The sequence below is a fragment of the Caretta caretta genome, chromosome 8 (assembly GCF_965140235.1).
Source record: "Caretta caretta isolate rCarCar2 chromosome 8, rCarCar1.hap1, whole genome shotgun sequence".
NCBI classification, from domain to species: Eukaryota; Metazoa; Chordata; order Testudines; family Cheloniidae; genus Caretta; species Caretta caretta.
Window position 1 is genome coordinate 47,088,278 of NC_134213.1, and position 15,970 is coordinate 47,104,247.

Consider the following 15,970-nt stretch of genomic DNA (forward strand, 5'->3'; position numbering starts at 1 on the left):
GGTCATTCAGATAAAAGCCCGATCTGAACTGAGGAACTTGCAATGATTGCCTGATGCTGGTTTAAAGACCCCAAGGAAATAAAGTGCACTGAATGAGTGACACAATTTTAGAAAGAATCCTGAGAGTTTGATAGGCTACATTTCTCACGTGTACTGCAGACAATTGAGGAGTATCAGGAAATCAGTTCAGTTTGGGATTTTGTCAAGGCTATTCCCAGTTTTCTGTGATTTTTAGCTGTATCTAAATATCATAATGTAATTTATGCTAATAGGCTGGCATACACCCCTGCACAAAAGGCCATACACCACTTAAGTCCTTAAAATACATTTTGTATGAGACTCAAGTCGTATCTGGGCCAGGGGGTGGGCGAAAACCTGGGGGTGGGCGGTGTTGGGGGGCCTAACACCCCTGCAATAGAAATACGCTGGGAGTTCTGCTCCCATGTAAACTTGTGCACAGCTGGGGGAGTGATGAAGGGGACCTGGAGAAGCCGGAGTGGCACCCAGGACTGGGCTGGGGAGCAGAGAGTGGGACCTGGAGGGTCTGGAATGGGCCCGGGAGCAGGTAGGATCCCCCAGGATCCTCCTTCCCAGCCTAGAGCCAGCTCCCGTTCCCTCCTGCCCCAGGCTGAGTCTCAATATCTCCCCTTTCTCTCTCCTACCCTTCTACCCTGCACCCCAGCCTGCCTGGTCCTTGTGCTGGCCCTCTGCCCAGAGGTGAATGTCATCCTCAGAGTTTTGAAAGCCCTCTAATGTATGGAAACCTATTTTCATTATACTGGTGTAGAGCACTCAGCACAACAGGGCCCAGATCTTTTACTGTGGCCTGGAGGAACTCCCATGATACAGATAGTGAATAATAATTACACTACCCAGAATCCCAAACAGGAAGAGTCTGCTTGGAGAGTGGAAAAATACTGTAGTGTTTAGTAGCACAACTCAAGGTTTCTGTTTTTCATTCAGTTAAAAATCCCAGCAACCTCATCTGCACGACTATATCACAGATCTGGCTAAATTTCATCTCCCCTCACCAGCAAATGGGTAGACATAAATCCATAATAGGTGCCCAGTTCAATGGGATTTGGGCATCTAATTCCTTTAAACTCCTTTTTCCAAGCTCCGTCTACACGACAGAGGCACGGCAACGGTGCTACAGCAGTGCCACTGGACCGTCGATGCTTCCTACACCAACAGGAGGGGTTTCCCCATCGATGTCCATAATCCGCCTCTCTGAGATGTGGATTGACGGAAGAGTTCTTCCGTCAGCTTTGCTGCACTTACTGTGTGGGTTGGGGGCCATGACATTTTTCTCAGCCCTGAACGATGTAGCTAGTTTGACATAAGTTTTAGGTGTAGGCCAGGCCTCAGTCTTTTTGTTACAGTGGCTCCCGATAGAGGCTGGTTTGGCTTCAGTGCTAACCGTCCTGCCTGCACCATGAATTATAATAACCAGGTGGTCAAAGGTCTCTCAACAATAACTTAGGATAGGAGAATTGGAGGAGACACTAAATTTTCCACTCTCAACACGTTCTACCTCAACAGCAGTCGTCATACAAAAGAACAAACACCTGTCAGGGATGGACTAGGTATATTTGGTCTTGACTCAGCATAGGGGTCTGGACTAGATGAGCTCTCATGGTCCCGTCCAGCGATACATTTCTATGATTCTGTGCAATGCAGCATAGAGCTGTGCGAATAAAAAAATTGTCAGTTTACCGGCAAGTCAAAAAAAAAATAATTAAAAATTTCATTTCGAGTCTACCCAGAACATTTTTCAAAATTTTCAGAGAATTGAAAAGTAAAAGAAAAAAAAAGTTTCCTTCAACCCGAAATGTTTCATTTCGGTTTCAAGCATTTTCAATTGTTTTTTTCATTAAATGAAAGGACATTTTGAGGCAAAAAAGTTGTTTCAAGCTAAAAAAAACCATCGATTTTGAGGGGAATATTTTGTTAGGGTTTTTTGCAAAATATTTTGATGTTGCCAAATCTGCATTCTTCACTGAAAAAAAGATTCCGCTGAAATTCACCAGCTCTAATGCTACAGGCCTCTACAACGTTCCCAGACACAACAGCTAACAACAGCGTCCTTGCAGCATCTTCGGCCATTATTGGAGAATACTAGGGGAGTCATGGAAAGGGGTTATTATACAGCTTGGGAGCCTGGAGCTGGATCTCTCTTTCACTTACTTACATTGTACTATAGCGACCCCAGCCCAGTGAACTACTCCATAGTCTGCTTCATAGTTTGTGTGATTCTATTCCAGTGCATTTCTTAATCAACTCCAGAATATGTCCAGCAACTGACTGAATTTTGAGGGGTGCAGAGAACAGAGTACACACAGGAGAGCAATTGGCCTATAAAAGATCAATAGTTGAATACCCCCACTGCTGTCTTCTTTTGGTTCCAACATAGGGGTGTTACATTTAACTCCCACCAACACTAAGAAGCTTTGTTTGCATACATTGTAAGATGGTGCAAAGAGGCCAGGATACAGGATTTGAAGCAAATACCTCCTTACTTCTAATTTTGACTCTGCTACTGTGTTTCTATGAGGCCTTGACCAAGTCACTTGCTTGCAGTGGAATTTAGGGGCCAAAATACTTTTGAGGATCTGGGCCTTAATCTCTCTGCTTCACTTTGCCCATCTTCTAAATGGGAATAATACATCCCGAGCTAACAGGGGTGCTGTGAGACGTGGTGAGCTAATGGTTGCAAAGCACCTCAAAGATCAGCGGTATGTGGTTTGGTTAAGCACAATGAAATGTATAAGCTCCTGGGTCTTGCCTTTCTCAATTACAGGGATGGCACAAGAGTTGACAGCAGCCCATTAACTTATTTTTCAGACTAGGATAGCAACAAGGGTGTATAAAACTCACTCAGGTGTTTCCAAGACCCACTGAAGTCATTGCACAAATGCATCTTTCCTGTGTCTCCCAATAGCAAGGCAGATCTGGCAGAGATGCTGGGGGGGGGGGGCCCTAGGTGACAAGAGTTTTTCCCTCCCCCCCAGAAGCAAGCCCCCTGTAGACCTTCTTGTGATCACCCCAGCCTCTGTCTTGTCGGCTCTGCTGCTGGTAAAGGGCAGGGACGGTGTGGAAAGAAAGCATTAGCACGGGAAAGCAAAGGCAGAGCCATTTATTTCCCAGCCACCTACCTCAGGCAAAGCAGATCATCTCTGTGGATCTCCTGCCTTTGCTCGCCTGACATCTGCCCATGGCCACTGCCTGCAGGTGTGAGCAGCAGAGACCACGAGTTTCCCCTGCTCTGCCATCCTGCCTTGGGCCTGCACTTCCCCCAGCAGAGCTCTCATGCCTGCAGAAGGGATGGCCCCAGAGCACAGAGGGGTGTGCTAACTAAGACACCTGGGCTTCAGTAGCCCAAGTAGCCCACAGAGGAGTTTGTCACTGGGGGCACGGAGAAGGGGAGGATCAGTGATCGGGGGTGGAGGGGGCGTTGGAACAGGGCTGCTTGTCTTTGAAAGATGAACTTGGGAGCCCAACTCTCCATGTCACAGCAAACTAGGGGGTCGCAACAGGAAGCTGGAGGATGTAGGTGTGTGCTGGGAATGGATGCTGACAGAGCCGGATCCCAAAATCACTGAGCCCTCTGCAGGCCACACGCTTGCCATGTATTTCTGGGCCAGCCATAAGACTTTGTGTACAAACTGCATCCCTGAAGGGGAGAGGGCAGCCCTATGAACTGTGTTACCCTGAAAGGGAAGGGGTAGCCCTATCAACTGTAATGTGGTGGGAGGGGGAACCACTATGAGCTTGACTCAGGGCAGGGGAACCCTTATAAATGGCCTGGAAGGGACAGAACACCCCTAAACACTGTGACCTGGATTGGGCAGCACACCCATCCACACGGACCTGGACTAGCATGGGGCACCCCTCTAAACACTGCATCTGGCCTAGGCCCACCCATCTAATCCGTGAGCCTGTCAGTTTCTTCCTGCTGCCGTCCCTTCTGTGCTCACTGCCCAGGGCCTGGCGTGGCTCGCGTTCGAGCCCACTTCAGTCCCTGCTCTCCACAGCAGCCCAGACCAGCCTAGCCAGCTGGCAGTCTCCTCCTTGCCTTTCCAGTGACCATGCTGCCTCCACCCCATACAGCCCATACAGAATGCCCCCTGCCCCCTGGAAGTTACCTTTGCAGTGTCTTCTAGAATCCGTTATGAAGCCCCTCGTGTAAACAACATCTTGGGAGGGACGAGGATCTATTTTTAAAAGTGTGAGAGGTAGAAATGAGCCACGCGAGTTCAGCAGGTCCCTGGTACTGTGACCATAACAGCCATAGGGGGTGGGAAGGGAGCGGACATCTGCACTCATCTCTCCTGGACCATCTCACCACCCCACTCCTCCCCAGCAAGCAACACTGCGGGCAAAGCCCCCAGGCTGGGATGCATGCTGGGAGCTAACCCCCATGGGAAGGGGCTTTGCCAGCCAGGCAGGTAAAAAACAGAGGGCAAGTCTGGCCCCAGTGTACAGGGCAAAAAAGTGGGTTCATTGAGGTCATCTAGTGTCACGACCACACTCCTTGTCTGTACAGAGGGGGGGCGTCCTCAACCCCTCTTTATTCTGTGAGGTGGCAGTGTGGACATGGTTGAGGACCACTGAGCGAAGGTACCAATAGACAGGAGATGCCACATGGTGAGTGATTGTTTGTTGCATGAGTGCTGCTAGAAATAGGCCCGACTGACTTTGGACAGCAGAGACCTTTGATTGGGTACTTTTCTCTAGGGCCAGCACAGGGGGATGTGGCTTAGCTGGGCTGACATTGGGCTGTATCAGGAGGGAACAACAGCCAAAGGCCTCGAGCCTTTCATTTAAATTCAAGCCACAGTGCTAAAAACATCCTCCAGCCACCTATCCCTCCCCACAAGCCAGCACAAGCTGAGTTCTCTCCTTCCCCCAGAGAGCAGGCCCCAGCTGGCTAGGGACTGCCCAGAGAAGAGAGGTGAGGGCTGTGAATTGTATGAAGTGCAAATGCTAAGGAGATTTTTCCCCTTCTGATTTTACGCTGGCAGCATCTCTCATGGCCCAGTAACTCCCAAAACATGATATCAGGCCGGCTCCCACTCCTGGAGGGGAAAGCACACCCCTCCTCCTTTTAGCAACCGTATTTATCACTTCCTCCCTCCACCGCTCCAGAAAGCTCCCTCTGCTTCACGGTTCAGCGGAGAGGGAAGCCAGGCCCCTGTTTTGCTACCCTGTTTGTATATTTCCAATACTGGCAAGTCACCTACAGTGTGAGTGGGAGCAACCAGACCTACCAGAGCAACAACGCCAGTGCCAGGAAAAACACTTTCCATGGCTGCAATGAACCTCGCCTGCTCACGTTTTTCCCTTGGCTGAGTCTTGTCCTTGTTAAAAATAAAAGACCTGAGACTTTTAGAGCTTGTCAGCTTGCAAGCCCCAGAACTGAGCAAGTTCAGGCTGGTGCTCTGGGGCCCAACAGCTGAGTCTTGTTGTCTCCTTACCCAGCCCTGTCCCTGCGCCCTAAAGCTGACCAGACAATGCTGGTTCAACCCAGGTGAGCCTATTGCTAGACCATGGCACAGGAAGTTCCCAGAACTTTCCCAACCTGTCTAGAGATGGAAGAGTCACGTCAGTTGTTGGCCTCTCTGTCGGGACTGCCAACAAGTTGATGCCTGTGCACTAGGAACGAGAAAGAGGAATCACTCACTAATCTCATATTTGCCACCAGAAGACAGCTTCTTTCAGAGGCTGGTGGCACCCACACCTGCGTTCAAACAAGCATCCCCTAGAGGAAAGACACGGAATTCCCTCTCTGCTCCTGTCAGCCACCCCAGGGCCCAGTGGTTCTAGTTTTTTAACAACAAAAATGGCCAGCTCCTTAAAAGTGCTCAACAAAGGCTACCATTGTATCAGCGTTCCCTTACCAACATGGGTGTTGTTTTGGCGACCCCACTTAATCTAGATGCTGTATTTCAAATGAAGCAAGCCAGAAATTAGTCACGTTAAATTCGATTCTTTATTTAAGCAAGCTCACAAAATGTAATGGCTCCGCCTTTCCCTTCTCCCTCCATTCTTTCTTTAAGCTGTCTGAACTGCGTAAAGGGGCCACAAAGGGAGAAGAAACAGCCCCCTAGAGAATCTCCTGTTGCAAGGGGGTTCCTTGCCTGGCACAAGGCTGACATAAATGTTCTATGCTGGCCCCACTTGCAGCCCCAGGCATAGGGGGTGTGTTGAGGATGGACCAGGGGCAGGAGAGGTTTGGCCAGAATGCTGTGTGCTCCAGCTGTGCAATGCCTATAGCAGTGCAAATTAGAGCAGTGCTGGGGTTGCTCTAAATTGTGCCAGGAAGCCTCCCAGGTCAGAATTAGGGAGGCACAAAGGTGGCTTAAAGCCTGTGTGTGGGAAAGGAGCAACAGGAAATCCGTCCCAAGATGTGGCTCTCACAGGGTGCTCCCGGTGAGCGTCACTGTCAGATGAAGAAGGAGCTCTGAAGGTGGTGGCTGGACAAGGCCAGAGGAGGCTGATCACCTAGAGATGGGATATGCATTCACCTGTAAGGCGAGGCTGTTCCCCAGGAGAGATAGTCAGTGGGTCTTGGAGCTGGGCGAGGTACTATTGGCTGCTCCACCGCAGTCACGTCCCCTGAATAGGATTTGAGAAGGGAGGCGTTCTTGTTGGCCAGCATGGCTCTCTCGTTCCTGCGGAACTTTGCTCTTCGGTTCTGAAACCATACCTAGGAGGAGGGGGAAAGACAGACAGGCCAGAGATTATAACCTGCTCCACTGATGCTCTGCTTCTCTCCCTGCATTATCAGATACTTGGTGGCCCAGGCACCCTAGTTTGATGGTGGCCTGGAGAGCCAGAACCCCGTTGTGAGGAAAGGACCAGCAGTGGACGGGTGCAATGTGTTTGCAGAAGGAGCTTCCATTATGCCTGAGCAGCTAATCATCTTCCCTACCCGAGGTGAAGCGGCAGCATGTGGGAGGTCAAGCTGGGACCCACAGGGGTGATGCTCATGAGCTGGACCTCTCCTGCTTCTGGATATTCCAGGACCCAGGATGATGCTGGTGGCTTCATGTCTCCACCCCAGTGCCTGAGCACCAAGGATCCTCTCAGTGAAGATGCGGATGTCCTATCTGGTCTTTAAGATCACTGCTGCTCTGGGACGGGCTGCTGGCTGCTTGAACCTCATTCCTGAATGACAGGGATTCTTGAGAAACTGCTGCTGGTCCATTGCCCTGAGCTGTAGAAACGGCTGCTTTTATGTTAGGATTTGCCCTGCTGTCTGAATGCGTGGTGATCCCTTTCCCTGATTATGCCTGGCACTCATGCCCTGCCCTAAAATACAACACACATACCTTTGCTGCTAGCCCGTGAATACGCACACATAAGTTTTCACACACACAAACACTCACGCACATGTGCACAAGTTATTCGGCTCAGTACAGGGGTACTACGTGAATTTGAATGGCCTGTGTGGTGCAGGACATCAGACTAGACGATCTAACAGTCCCTTCTGGCTTTAATCTCTCTGAATCCATCAATGAACAAACATACGCACATGCACATAGGTGTTCTCTCTCTCACACAGGCATGCACGCACACACCCATAAGCTCTTTCCCTTCAGTCCAAGAAACCATCAGAATTTAAAAGGCTGATTTCATTCATTCTCTGACCCATCCCACTCTTGTGCTCTCAAACTCAAACTGCTCAAGGGATTTACTCTCACCCTCTGCACATCTTGGGGAAACCCCGCTCAGCTGAACTAGCAAAATGTAAGAACAAGAGAGAGTTTATGCTGTTATAACTCTGGTGATAACCGATGTGAACAGAGGTTTGGGAGGTGGACTGTATCCTGCAATGTCACTCTAGGCCTGGATGCTCACTGGGCAGTGGGTTCATCTGTTCTGGTTAAATAAATCTAACTCAAACCTTCATCAGAACCTCTGGTGGAACCCAAGTCTCCTGACACTTGGATAAGGCTGTGAGCAATTTGTTTCCTTGTAACTTTCAGTTTCATACAGCTCTGTGTTTCTGGGCTCTGGCAAGGATCGAGAAAGGTCAAGAACAGCTAGCCAAAAACTCAAAAGGTAATAACAAAATGTTTTTTAAGTACATCAGAAGTAGGAAGCCTGCTAAACAACCAGTGAGGCCCCTGGACGATTGAGATACAAAAGGAGCACTTAAAGACGATAAAGTCTTCACAGAGAAACTAAATGAATTCTTTGCTTCAGTCTTCACGGTTGAGAATGTTAGGGAGATTCCCAAACCTGAGCTGTCTTTTGTAGGTGACAAATCTGAGGAATTGTCACAGATTGAAGTGTCACTAGAGGAGGTTTTGGAAGTAAATGAGAAACTTAACAGTAACCAGTCACCGGGACCAGATGGCATTCACCCAAGAGTTCTCAAAGAACTCAAAAGTGAAATTGCGGAACTATTAACGATGGTTTGTAACCTGGCCTTTAAATCAGCTACTGTACCCAATGACTGGAAGATAGCTAATGTAACGCCAATATTTAAGAAGGGCTCTAGAGGTGATCCTAGCAATTACAGACCAGTAAGTCTAACATCAGTACTGGGCAAATTAGTTGAAACAATAGTAAAGAATAAAATTGTCAGACACGTAGAAGAACATAAATTGTTGCGCAAAAGTCAACATGGCTTCTGTAAAGGGAGATCATGTCTTACTGATCTATTAGAGTTCATTGAAGGGGTCAACAAACATGTGGACAAGGGGGATCCAGTGGACATAGTGTACTTAGATTTCCAGAAAGCCTTTGACAAGGTCCCTAACAAAAGGCTCTTACATAAATTAAGTTGTCATGGGATAAGAGGGAAGATCCTTTCATGGATTGAGAACTAGTTAAAAGAACAAAGGGTAGGAATAAATGGTAAATTTTGAGAATGGAGAGGGGTAACTAGTGGTGCTCCCCAAGGGTCAGTCCTAGGACCAATCCTATTCAACTTATTCATAAATGATCTGGAAAAAGGGTAAACAGTGAGGTGGCAAAGTTTGCAGATGATACTGAACAGCTCAAGATAGTTAAGACCAAGAACTTCAAAAAGATCTCACCAAACTAAGTGATTGGGCAACAAAATGGCAAATGAAATTTAATGTGGATAAATGTAAAGTAATGCACATTGGAAAAAATAACCCCAACTATACATACAATATGATGGGGGGCTAATTTAGCTACAGCTAATCAGGAGAAAGATCTTGGAGTCATCATGGAAAGTTCTCTGAAGATGTCCACGCAGTGTGCAGTGGCAGTCAAAAAAGCAAACTGGATGTTAGGAATTATTAAAAAAGGGATAGAGAATAAGACGGAGAATATCTTATTGCCCTCATATAAATCCATGGTACGCCCACATCTTGAATACTGTGTACAAATGTGGTCTCTTCATCTCAAAAAAGATATACTGGCATTAGAAAAGGTTCAGAAAAGGGGAACTAAAATGATTAGGGGTTCGGAACAGGTCCCATATGAGGAGAAATTAAAGAGGCTAGGACTTTTCAGCTTAGAAAAGAGGAGACTAAGGGGGGACATGATAGAGGTATATAAAATCATGAGTGGTGTGGAGAAAGTGAATAAGGAAAAGTTATTTACTTGTTCCCATAATATAAGAACTAGGGGCCACCAAATGAAATTAATGGGCAGCAGGTTTAAAACAAATAAAAGGAAGTTCTTCTTCACTCTGCGCACTGTCAACCTGTGGAACTCCTTGCCTGAGGAAGTTGTGAAGGCTAGGACTATAACAGGATTTAAAAGAGAACTGGATAAATTCATGGAGGTTAAGTCCATTAATGGCTGTTAGCCAGGATGGGTAAGGAATGGTGTCCCTAGCCTCTGTTTGTCAGAGGGTAGAGATGGATGGCAGGAAAGAGATCACTTGATCCTTACCTGTTAGGTTCACTCCTTTTGGGGCACCTGGCATTGGCCACTGTAGGTAGACAGGATACTGGGCTGAATGGACCTTTGGTCTGACCCAGTATGGCCATTCTTATGTTCTTATGTCACTCTCAGGGTGTTTCCAGCCTGAGCAGAAGCAGAAAGCCTTGGCAACCCCATGAAGAACCCTATCCTCTTGTGATTCCCCACCCAATCTTGAAATCTCTTGAGGTTCAGAACAAGTCAAGGGGATCTTTAGCTCTGATATGGACCATTCGTGGCAGTCTGGTGGTGTGATGAGACTCCCTGAGTGCACAAAGCTGGGATAACCAGCTCTCTCTGCTTCCCTCTCCCCAGGATCTCTAAGCAATGGTACATGGTTAGAGTGATGCTGCACTCCATCAACTCCCATCCAACATAATAGCCCCTTGGGGCCTGTTACTGCTGCCACAAGTCCTGAGGCTGCTTCAGCTTGCACAGGGGCACAAGGGGGGTTCAAACCCACGTTTGCTTGCCATACTGGGTCTACATGGAGTGCAGCTTAGCCAGACCAGAAAGCTAAAGCCAAGATGCACAACCGAACTTTGGGATCTCAGCTGAACATCTCAACCTTTTGAGGTTTCCCTCATCATGATCCAGAACCTCTTCTCTACCCCCAAAAGTAGCATAGCTTTGCCACTATAATTAAATATTGGGTGTAATGCCTCCATAGGAAGTTCAGTCTACAGTGTATAACCCACACAGCTCACTTTGGAGAAGGCTTCTTGACTTGGCATTTTTGCCTGTGTCGTCAATCTGATTACAAAAATGGACACCACTTCCAAGCCCCTGCTGAGTTGTCTCTGATTGCCAAAGCAGATTTGCACTTGCGTTTCTTTCCTGACACATTCCTACAGAACTTAGCAAATTCTCTCCCTGCTATAGAATTCCATTATCTGGCTGAAAAATTCTACAGAAAGGATCCTATTCTCTATTCAATTCTTTGGATTTTTCAGATATATTTGGGGCAGGGACTGAGGATGAAATTTTTAAGAGTACCTAAGTGGCATAGGAGCTCCCATTTTCAAAAGTAACACGCACCCAGGATCCTAAGTCCCATTGACTTTCAGTGAGACTTTTGAAAATAGGCTTCTAAGTCACTTCTGAAAATTGTGGCCCTTGTCTTTGTATGGATTTGTACAACACCTAATGCTATGGGGCCTCGATCCCAATCTGGGGCTCCAGGGCTCTACTGCAATAAAATTATTGTTATTGTCCTGTTTGATTTCTATAAAACCCTAATGTTTCACTCTATTCAATATGATAGAGCTTTTCAGAAGGATCTCTATGGCATTTATATGTTTGAGAGCTTTACTGACAGTAAGGCCCATGTTCTTTAACAATCCTCTATCTCTGCAGCCATCGTGCTGGCTGGGTGAAGGCTAAAGCCATGGCTTGCTGACAGTACCTGGATGAGATGGGTGGAAGATTGACTTCTGGCATTACTTACCTGAACTCTGGCTTCAGTGAGGTTGACTCTGCGTGCGAGGTCTTCTCGTACAAAGGCATCAGGGTAATGTGTCCTCTCAAAGACTCTCTCCAGCGCCTGGAGCTGGCTGCTGTTGAAGGTGGTCCTGTTTCTTCTCTGCTTTCTTTTCTTCTTCTCTTCCGAGTTCAGCTGATCATCTAGAATGGGAGAGAATCAGACAGATGAAGTGCTGGAACTAGATTACTAGTGTTTCTGAAGCATCAACAATTACCTTTAAAAAAAATTTAGATCTCTGCATCATTAATTTAGATCTCTGCATCATTTGGATAAGAGATAAAAAACAAGATCCTGGCCACTTGGATTAAAGTTGAGACACACATTTTTCATAGATTCATATAAATGAATATATTTGGATGCCAGAATAAATCATCCTTATCATCTAGTCTGACTGCCCCTGGAACACTGGCCAGAGAACTTCCCCCAGTGATTCTTGTATCAAAACCCATAACTTCTGGCTGAGCTAGAACAGACCTTTTAAAAGAGATTAAACATCAATTTTGGAAGTCTGGGCCTATGGCTTCATGTCCCTTTCTTCACCAATTGGTCCTGGGACTGGGACTTTTCAGCTTGGAAAAGAGATGGCTAAGGGGAGATATGACTGAGGTCTATAAAATCATGACTGGTGTAGAGAAAGTAGATAAGGAAGTGTTGTTTACTCCTTCTCATAATACAAGAACTAGGGGTCACCAAATGAAATTAATAGGCAGCTGGTTTAAAACAAACAAAAGGAAGTATTTCTGCACACAGTGCACAGTCAACCTGTGGACTTCCTTGCCAGAGGATGTTGTGAAGGCCAAGACCATAACAGGGTTAAAAAAAGAACTAAATAAGTTCATGGAGGACAGGTCCATCAATGGCTATTAGCCAGGAATGGCAGGAATGGTGTCCCTAGTCTCTGTTTGCCAGAATCTGGGAATGAACGACGGGGAATGGATCACTTGATGATTACCTGTTCTGTTCATTCCCTCTGTGGCACCTGGCATTGGCTGCTGTCGGAAAACAGGATACCGAGCTAGATGGACCTTTGGTCTGACCTAGTAGGGTCATTCTTATGTTCTTTCTTGAAGCTGTCTTTCTAATACAAATGTTTCCCTCTGTTCCACATTGCAGAGGGTAGCAAACCGACAAAAATCTTCCAAAGTTTGGATAGGAAACATGTGGAGGGAAGTGAAGACTAGACTGAATGCTTCCCTCTGCCCAATGTTGGTAGAAGCCCTTCTGTGCAGACAACTTAATGCAGACATAGGGTCAGAGCTTCATCTAGTATACACTGGCATAGCTCCACTGAAGTCAATGGACCAGATCCCCATCTGGTGTAAATCAGCAAATCTCCACTGAAATCAATTTTAGGAAAAGAAAATAGGAACTCTGGACCTATTCAGCTTGAGGAGCTCACCATCAGTGTGTAGGGCCCTTGATGTGGAGAAATTACGCTGCTAGAGTAGATGTCGAAGGTCCATCAGGTCTGGGCTGGGATTCCTCAAACCCTTCAAACTCTACTGGATTTAGAAGGCCATCCTCCTTGCTTCTTCTACTCTAACATTAATTCATCTTTCCGCCCCATTAGACTATGATCAAGGGACTTTTCTGTGAAGGTAGGGCAGCCTTGGGATGAAGGCACTGGCATAGCATTTAGGAGACCTGATCTGCCATGGATTTTCTCTGTGACTTTGGGCAAGCCCACTTTACATCTGAGGCCTGCAGAGGTTAAGTAGGGATAACATCTCCTTCCTCCCACCTTCTCCCTGTCTGTTCATTTACAGAGTGAGCTCTTTGAGTCAGGAATTGTCTCTTACTGTGTGTTTGTACAGTGACTAACATAATTGGGCTCTCATCTCAGTTGGGACTGCTAGAAGCTATCCTAATACACGTTATCATTGGATGGTTTTTGTATTCGGTTTTTCTCTTGGCACATTTTTTGCGATGAAGAAGATAATGTTGTTCTCCATCACTAGCTGTTGCGGTCAATGCATGCTTCTGAGGTCTCCCTAATTTCCAGCTGCTTTGCTTTTTTGCAGCTGAAATTCTTTGACTGGCTACCTTCTTCTGCTCCAAAACTTTGCCAGTGAGACCTACCATAAGTAGCGGCTGCTGCATATTCCCCCTCCTCCATCCCTTTACCACCAGAGGTGATTGGTTCACATGGCTGAGCAAAGGACCAGCTGTTCTAGTACCACTCATTTCAAGTATTGAACTGAGGATTTAGAACCACCAAGACAAAAACCATGCCCACTGCATTAATAGGGAAATGCAAAGACAATCCTATTCCCATGTGCACAGATGTGCCAGGATACTGAACGAACAGCACAGTGGTCAGATACAATGGTAATCGATCCGCTTACCCATTGTCCTGCCACGACGCAGCTAGTTATGGGTATGCCCAACCTCTGCTGTTTTGTGATAGTGACCTGGATCTGGATGAAAAATTCACCACCTAATTATTTTTTGATTTAGCCCCTTGCTGCGAATGGTCCACAGACAGGTGGCGATTTTTACGTATTTGTTTGCTCGTCAGCACTGCTTGGTTCACGCTCAGAGCTCATCCATTTCAGCTTAGGCCTTATTCACAAAGTGTCTGCTGCCAGTATGCATTGTTCCCGAGTCACTGGTTGCCCTACATGATTAGTCACCTAACTCACATGGTTGGTTGGGTTTCCATTTTCTGCAGTTTGGAAGAACTATACTTTATAAACAGGAAGACTACTCGAAGAACTCATTGATTGGTTGCTTCTCTCAAGAAAGCACCGGAAGATCATTTTCGGGGAGAGAAAGAGGAAGAGAGTGTGCTAGCAGGAACTCAGCAGGGGCTGGGAGTTTTTCAATTTTTCTTTCTCCTCTTCTGCAAAGGAAAAACCATTGCATTTGCCTGTGTGCCTGAGCCTTGGGTTTTTAACAAGCTAGATTCCTTCGTGATTGACAGAGAAGACAGATTTATTTGCTGGCTAGGAGGCCCAATATTCAGCGTTCTCTTGTCATAGTCAAGAAAAAGCAATTGAATGTATCCGTATTTGCTCAGTCCCAGCTGCAAAGGTTACAGAAAAATCCTTGTCTGGGTCATTTAATTGCCTTTATGCCAGGGCTCTGGCTGGGGGTAGGGAGGGGAAATTCACTGTGCATGTCCCTATTCCCTATATAACGTCACACACTATTTCACAAATCTGAAGCAGGCAATGACTTCCACTGGTCTTCATTTTGTGTTGCACAGTTGTTCACTAATGGCTCATCACGGTCATGAAGCACAGAGCTACTGCAAAATGTGCTTCACATGCCCCATTTGCTTGTGGTGAGTGTATTAGTGACAGGTCTCTCCCCTGGCTCCAAGGAGCACTGCCGTCATCCTGCATTAAGTGCTGTGCATCTATTGATTTTCCCACGTTTGGCCGTTAGGGAGCACGCTCACTGCCAGTCTTCAACAATTTAGCGTGCTCCCATTGGCATAAGCTGCACTGAACTAGCTTGCTGCTCCATTTGATTCGTTGCCTCAGTGCAAGCAGCCAAACCTAGGAGTTGCTGTATTCTCCCCCTTCCCAACCACCACACTATTTCCTATATCTGCCATGAGCACGGATTGAAGGTACTGATCTCCATTTTCTGTCATACATCAACTGCTCGCTGCAACCATTAACTGCATGGACAGGCAGTAGTTGTGAGCAGTGGGGTCACCAGTCTATATTGCGTATGATTGATTGCTAGGCCTCTGGCTCAGGGGCAGGATGGATTTAGATCTGTAACTCCTACACTTGCTCTAAATAGGAAGGATGGGCTAGTAGAAAGGGCACTGGGTTAGGTTGCAGAAGATCTGCCATCAGCTACAGACTTCATGGGTGACCTTGGACAAGTTGCTTGACTTACCTTGTGCCTCTGTTTCCCCATCTGTAAAATGGAGTAATAATTCCCTATTTCATAAGATTGTTACAAAGCTAAATTCTAACTCTAATGGATTGATTTCTAAGGATGCCACCCAACTGGGCACAGCACAACCTTTCCAGGTGACTTTTAGAGGCAGCAACTCTCACCAGGGCAATTCTTATCAACTATAACAACTTGCACTAGGGTCCCAAGACTGCATTTTGAAGACCTCTGTGCTAAGATAATTGGATCGTGACTTTTGTGTTCTGGACAAAAGTCCATCATATACTACAGTAAGGCCACCAACCTTACATTCACTTTTGACCCTAGGCTGCTCATGCTCTCCATGCTGTAGGTCAAAGGCCAATGCACTGACCCATTTACCATTCATCCCCATGGTAATATTTGTAATACCCTTGCATAACGTAACGGAACTTGCAAACCTGGATGTCTGGGTGACAGCAGATTGCTTTTCATGTACCAGCATTTCTCAAAGGGCTGTATGTACAGATGATAAGCTATGAGGAGATACAGAATATACATCAGAGATTCCAGCTATTCAACTTAAGGGGGTGGGGGAGTTCTCTGGCCGTGCTATGCAGGCCAGATGATCACAATGGTCCCTTCTGGCCTTGGAATCTATGAATCTATGAATGAATCTGTCTATAAAACAAAACCTTTTCTTGAGCCAGGAACAACACTGAGGACCAAAGCTTATTGGACATG

The 15,970-nt window shown here is 46.6% G+C and overlaps 1 protein-coding gene across 2 annotated transcripts in view; it reads right to left on the reverse strand.

The window, feature by feature from the left end:
* PRRX1 (paired related homeobox 1) overlaps window positions 1-15,970 on the reverse strand; it is an 82,517-nt gene that overhangs the window by 3,210 nt on the left and 63,337 nt on the right. Inside the window, exons 2-4 of one of the 2 annotated variants that reach the window (XM_048860664.2) lie at window positions 11,357-11,532; window positions 6,528-6,709; window positions 4,146-4,214 (exon numbers count right to left, since the gene is read on the reverse strand). In XM_048860664.2, coding sequence (XP_048716621.1) covers window positions 4,160-4,214; window positions 6,528-6,709; window positions 11,357-11,532 — 413 coding nt within the window. In that variant the 3' untranslated portion in view covers window positions 4,146-4,159. The remainder of the gene's footprint in view (window positions 1-4,145; window positions 4,215-6,527; window positions 6,710-11,356; window positions 11,533-15,970) is intronic. The other variant, XM_048860662.2, reaches the window with a different exon arrangement.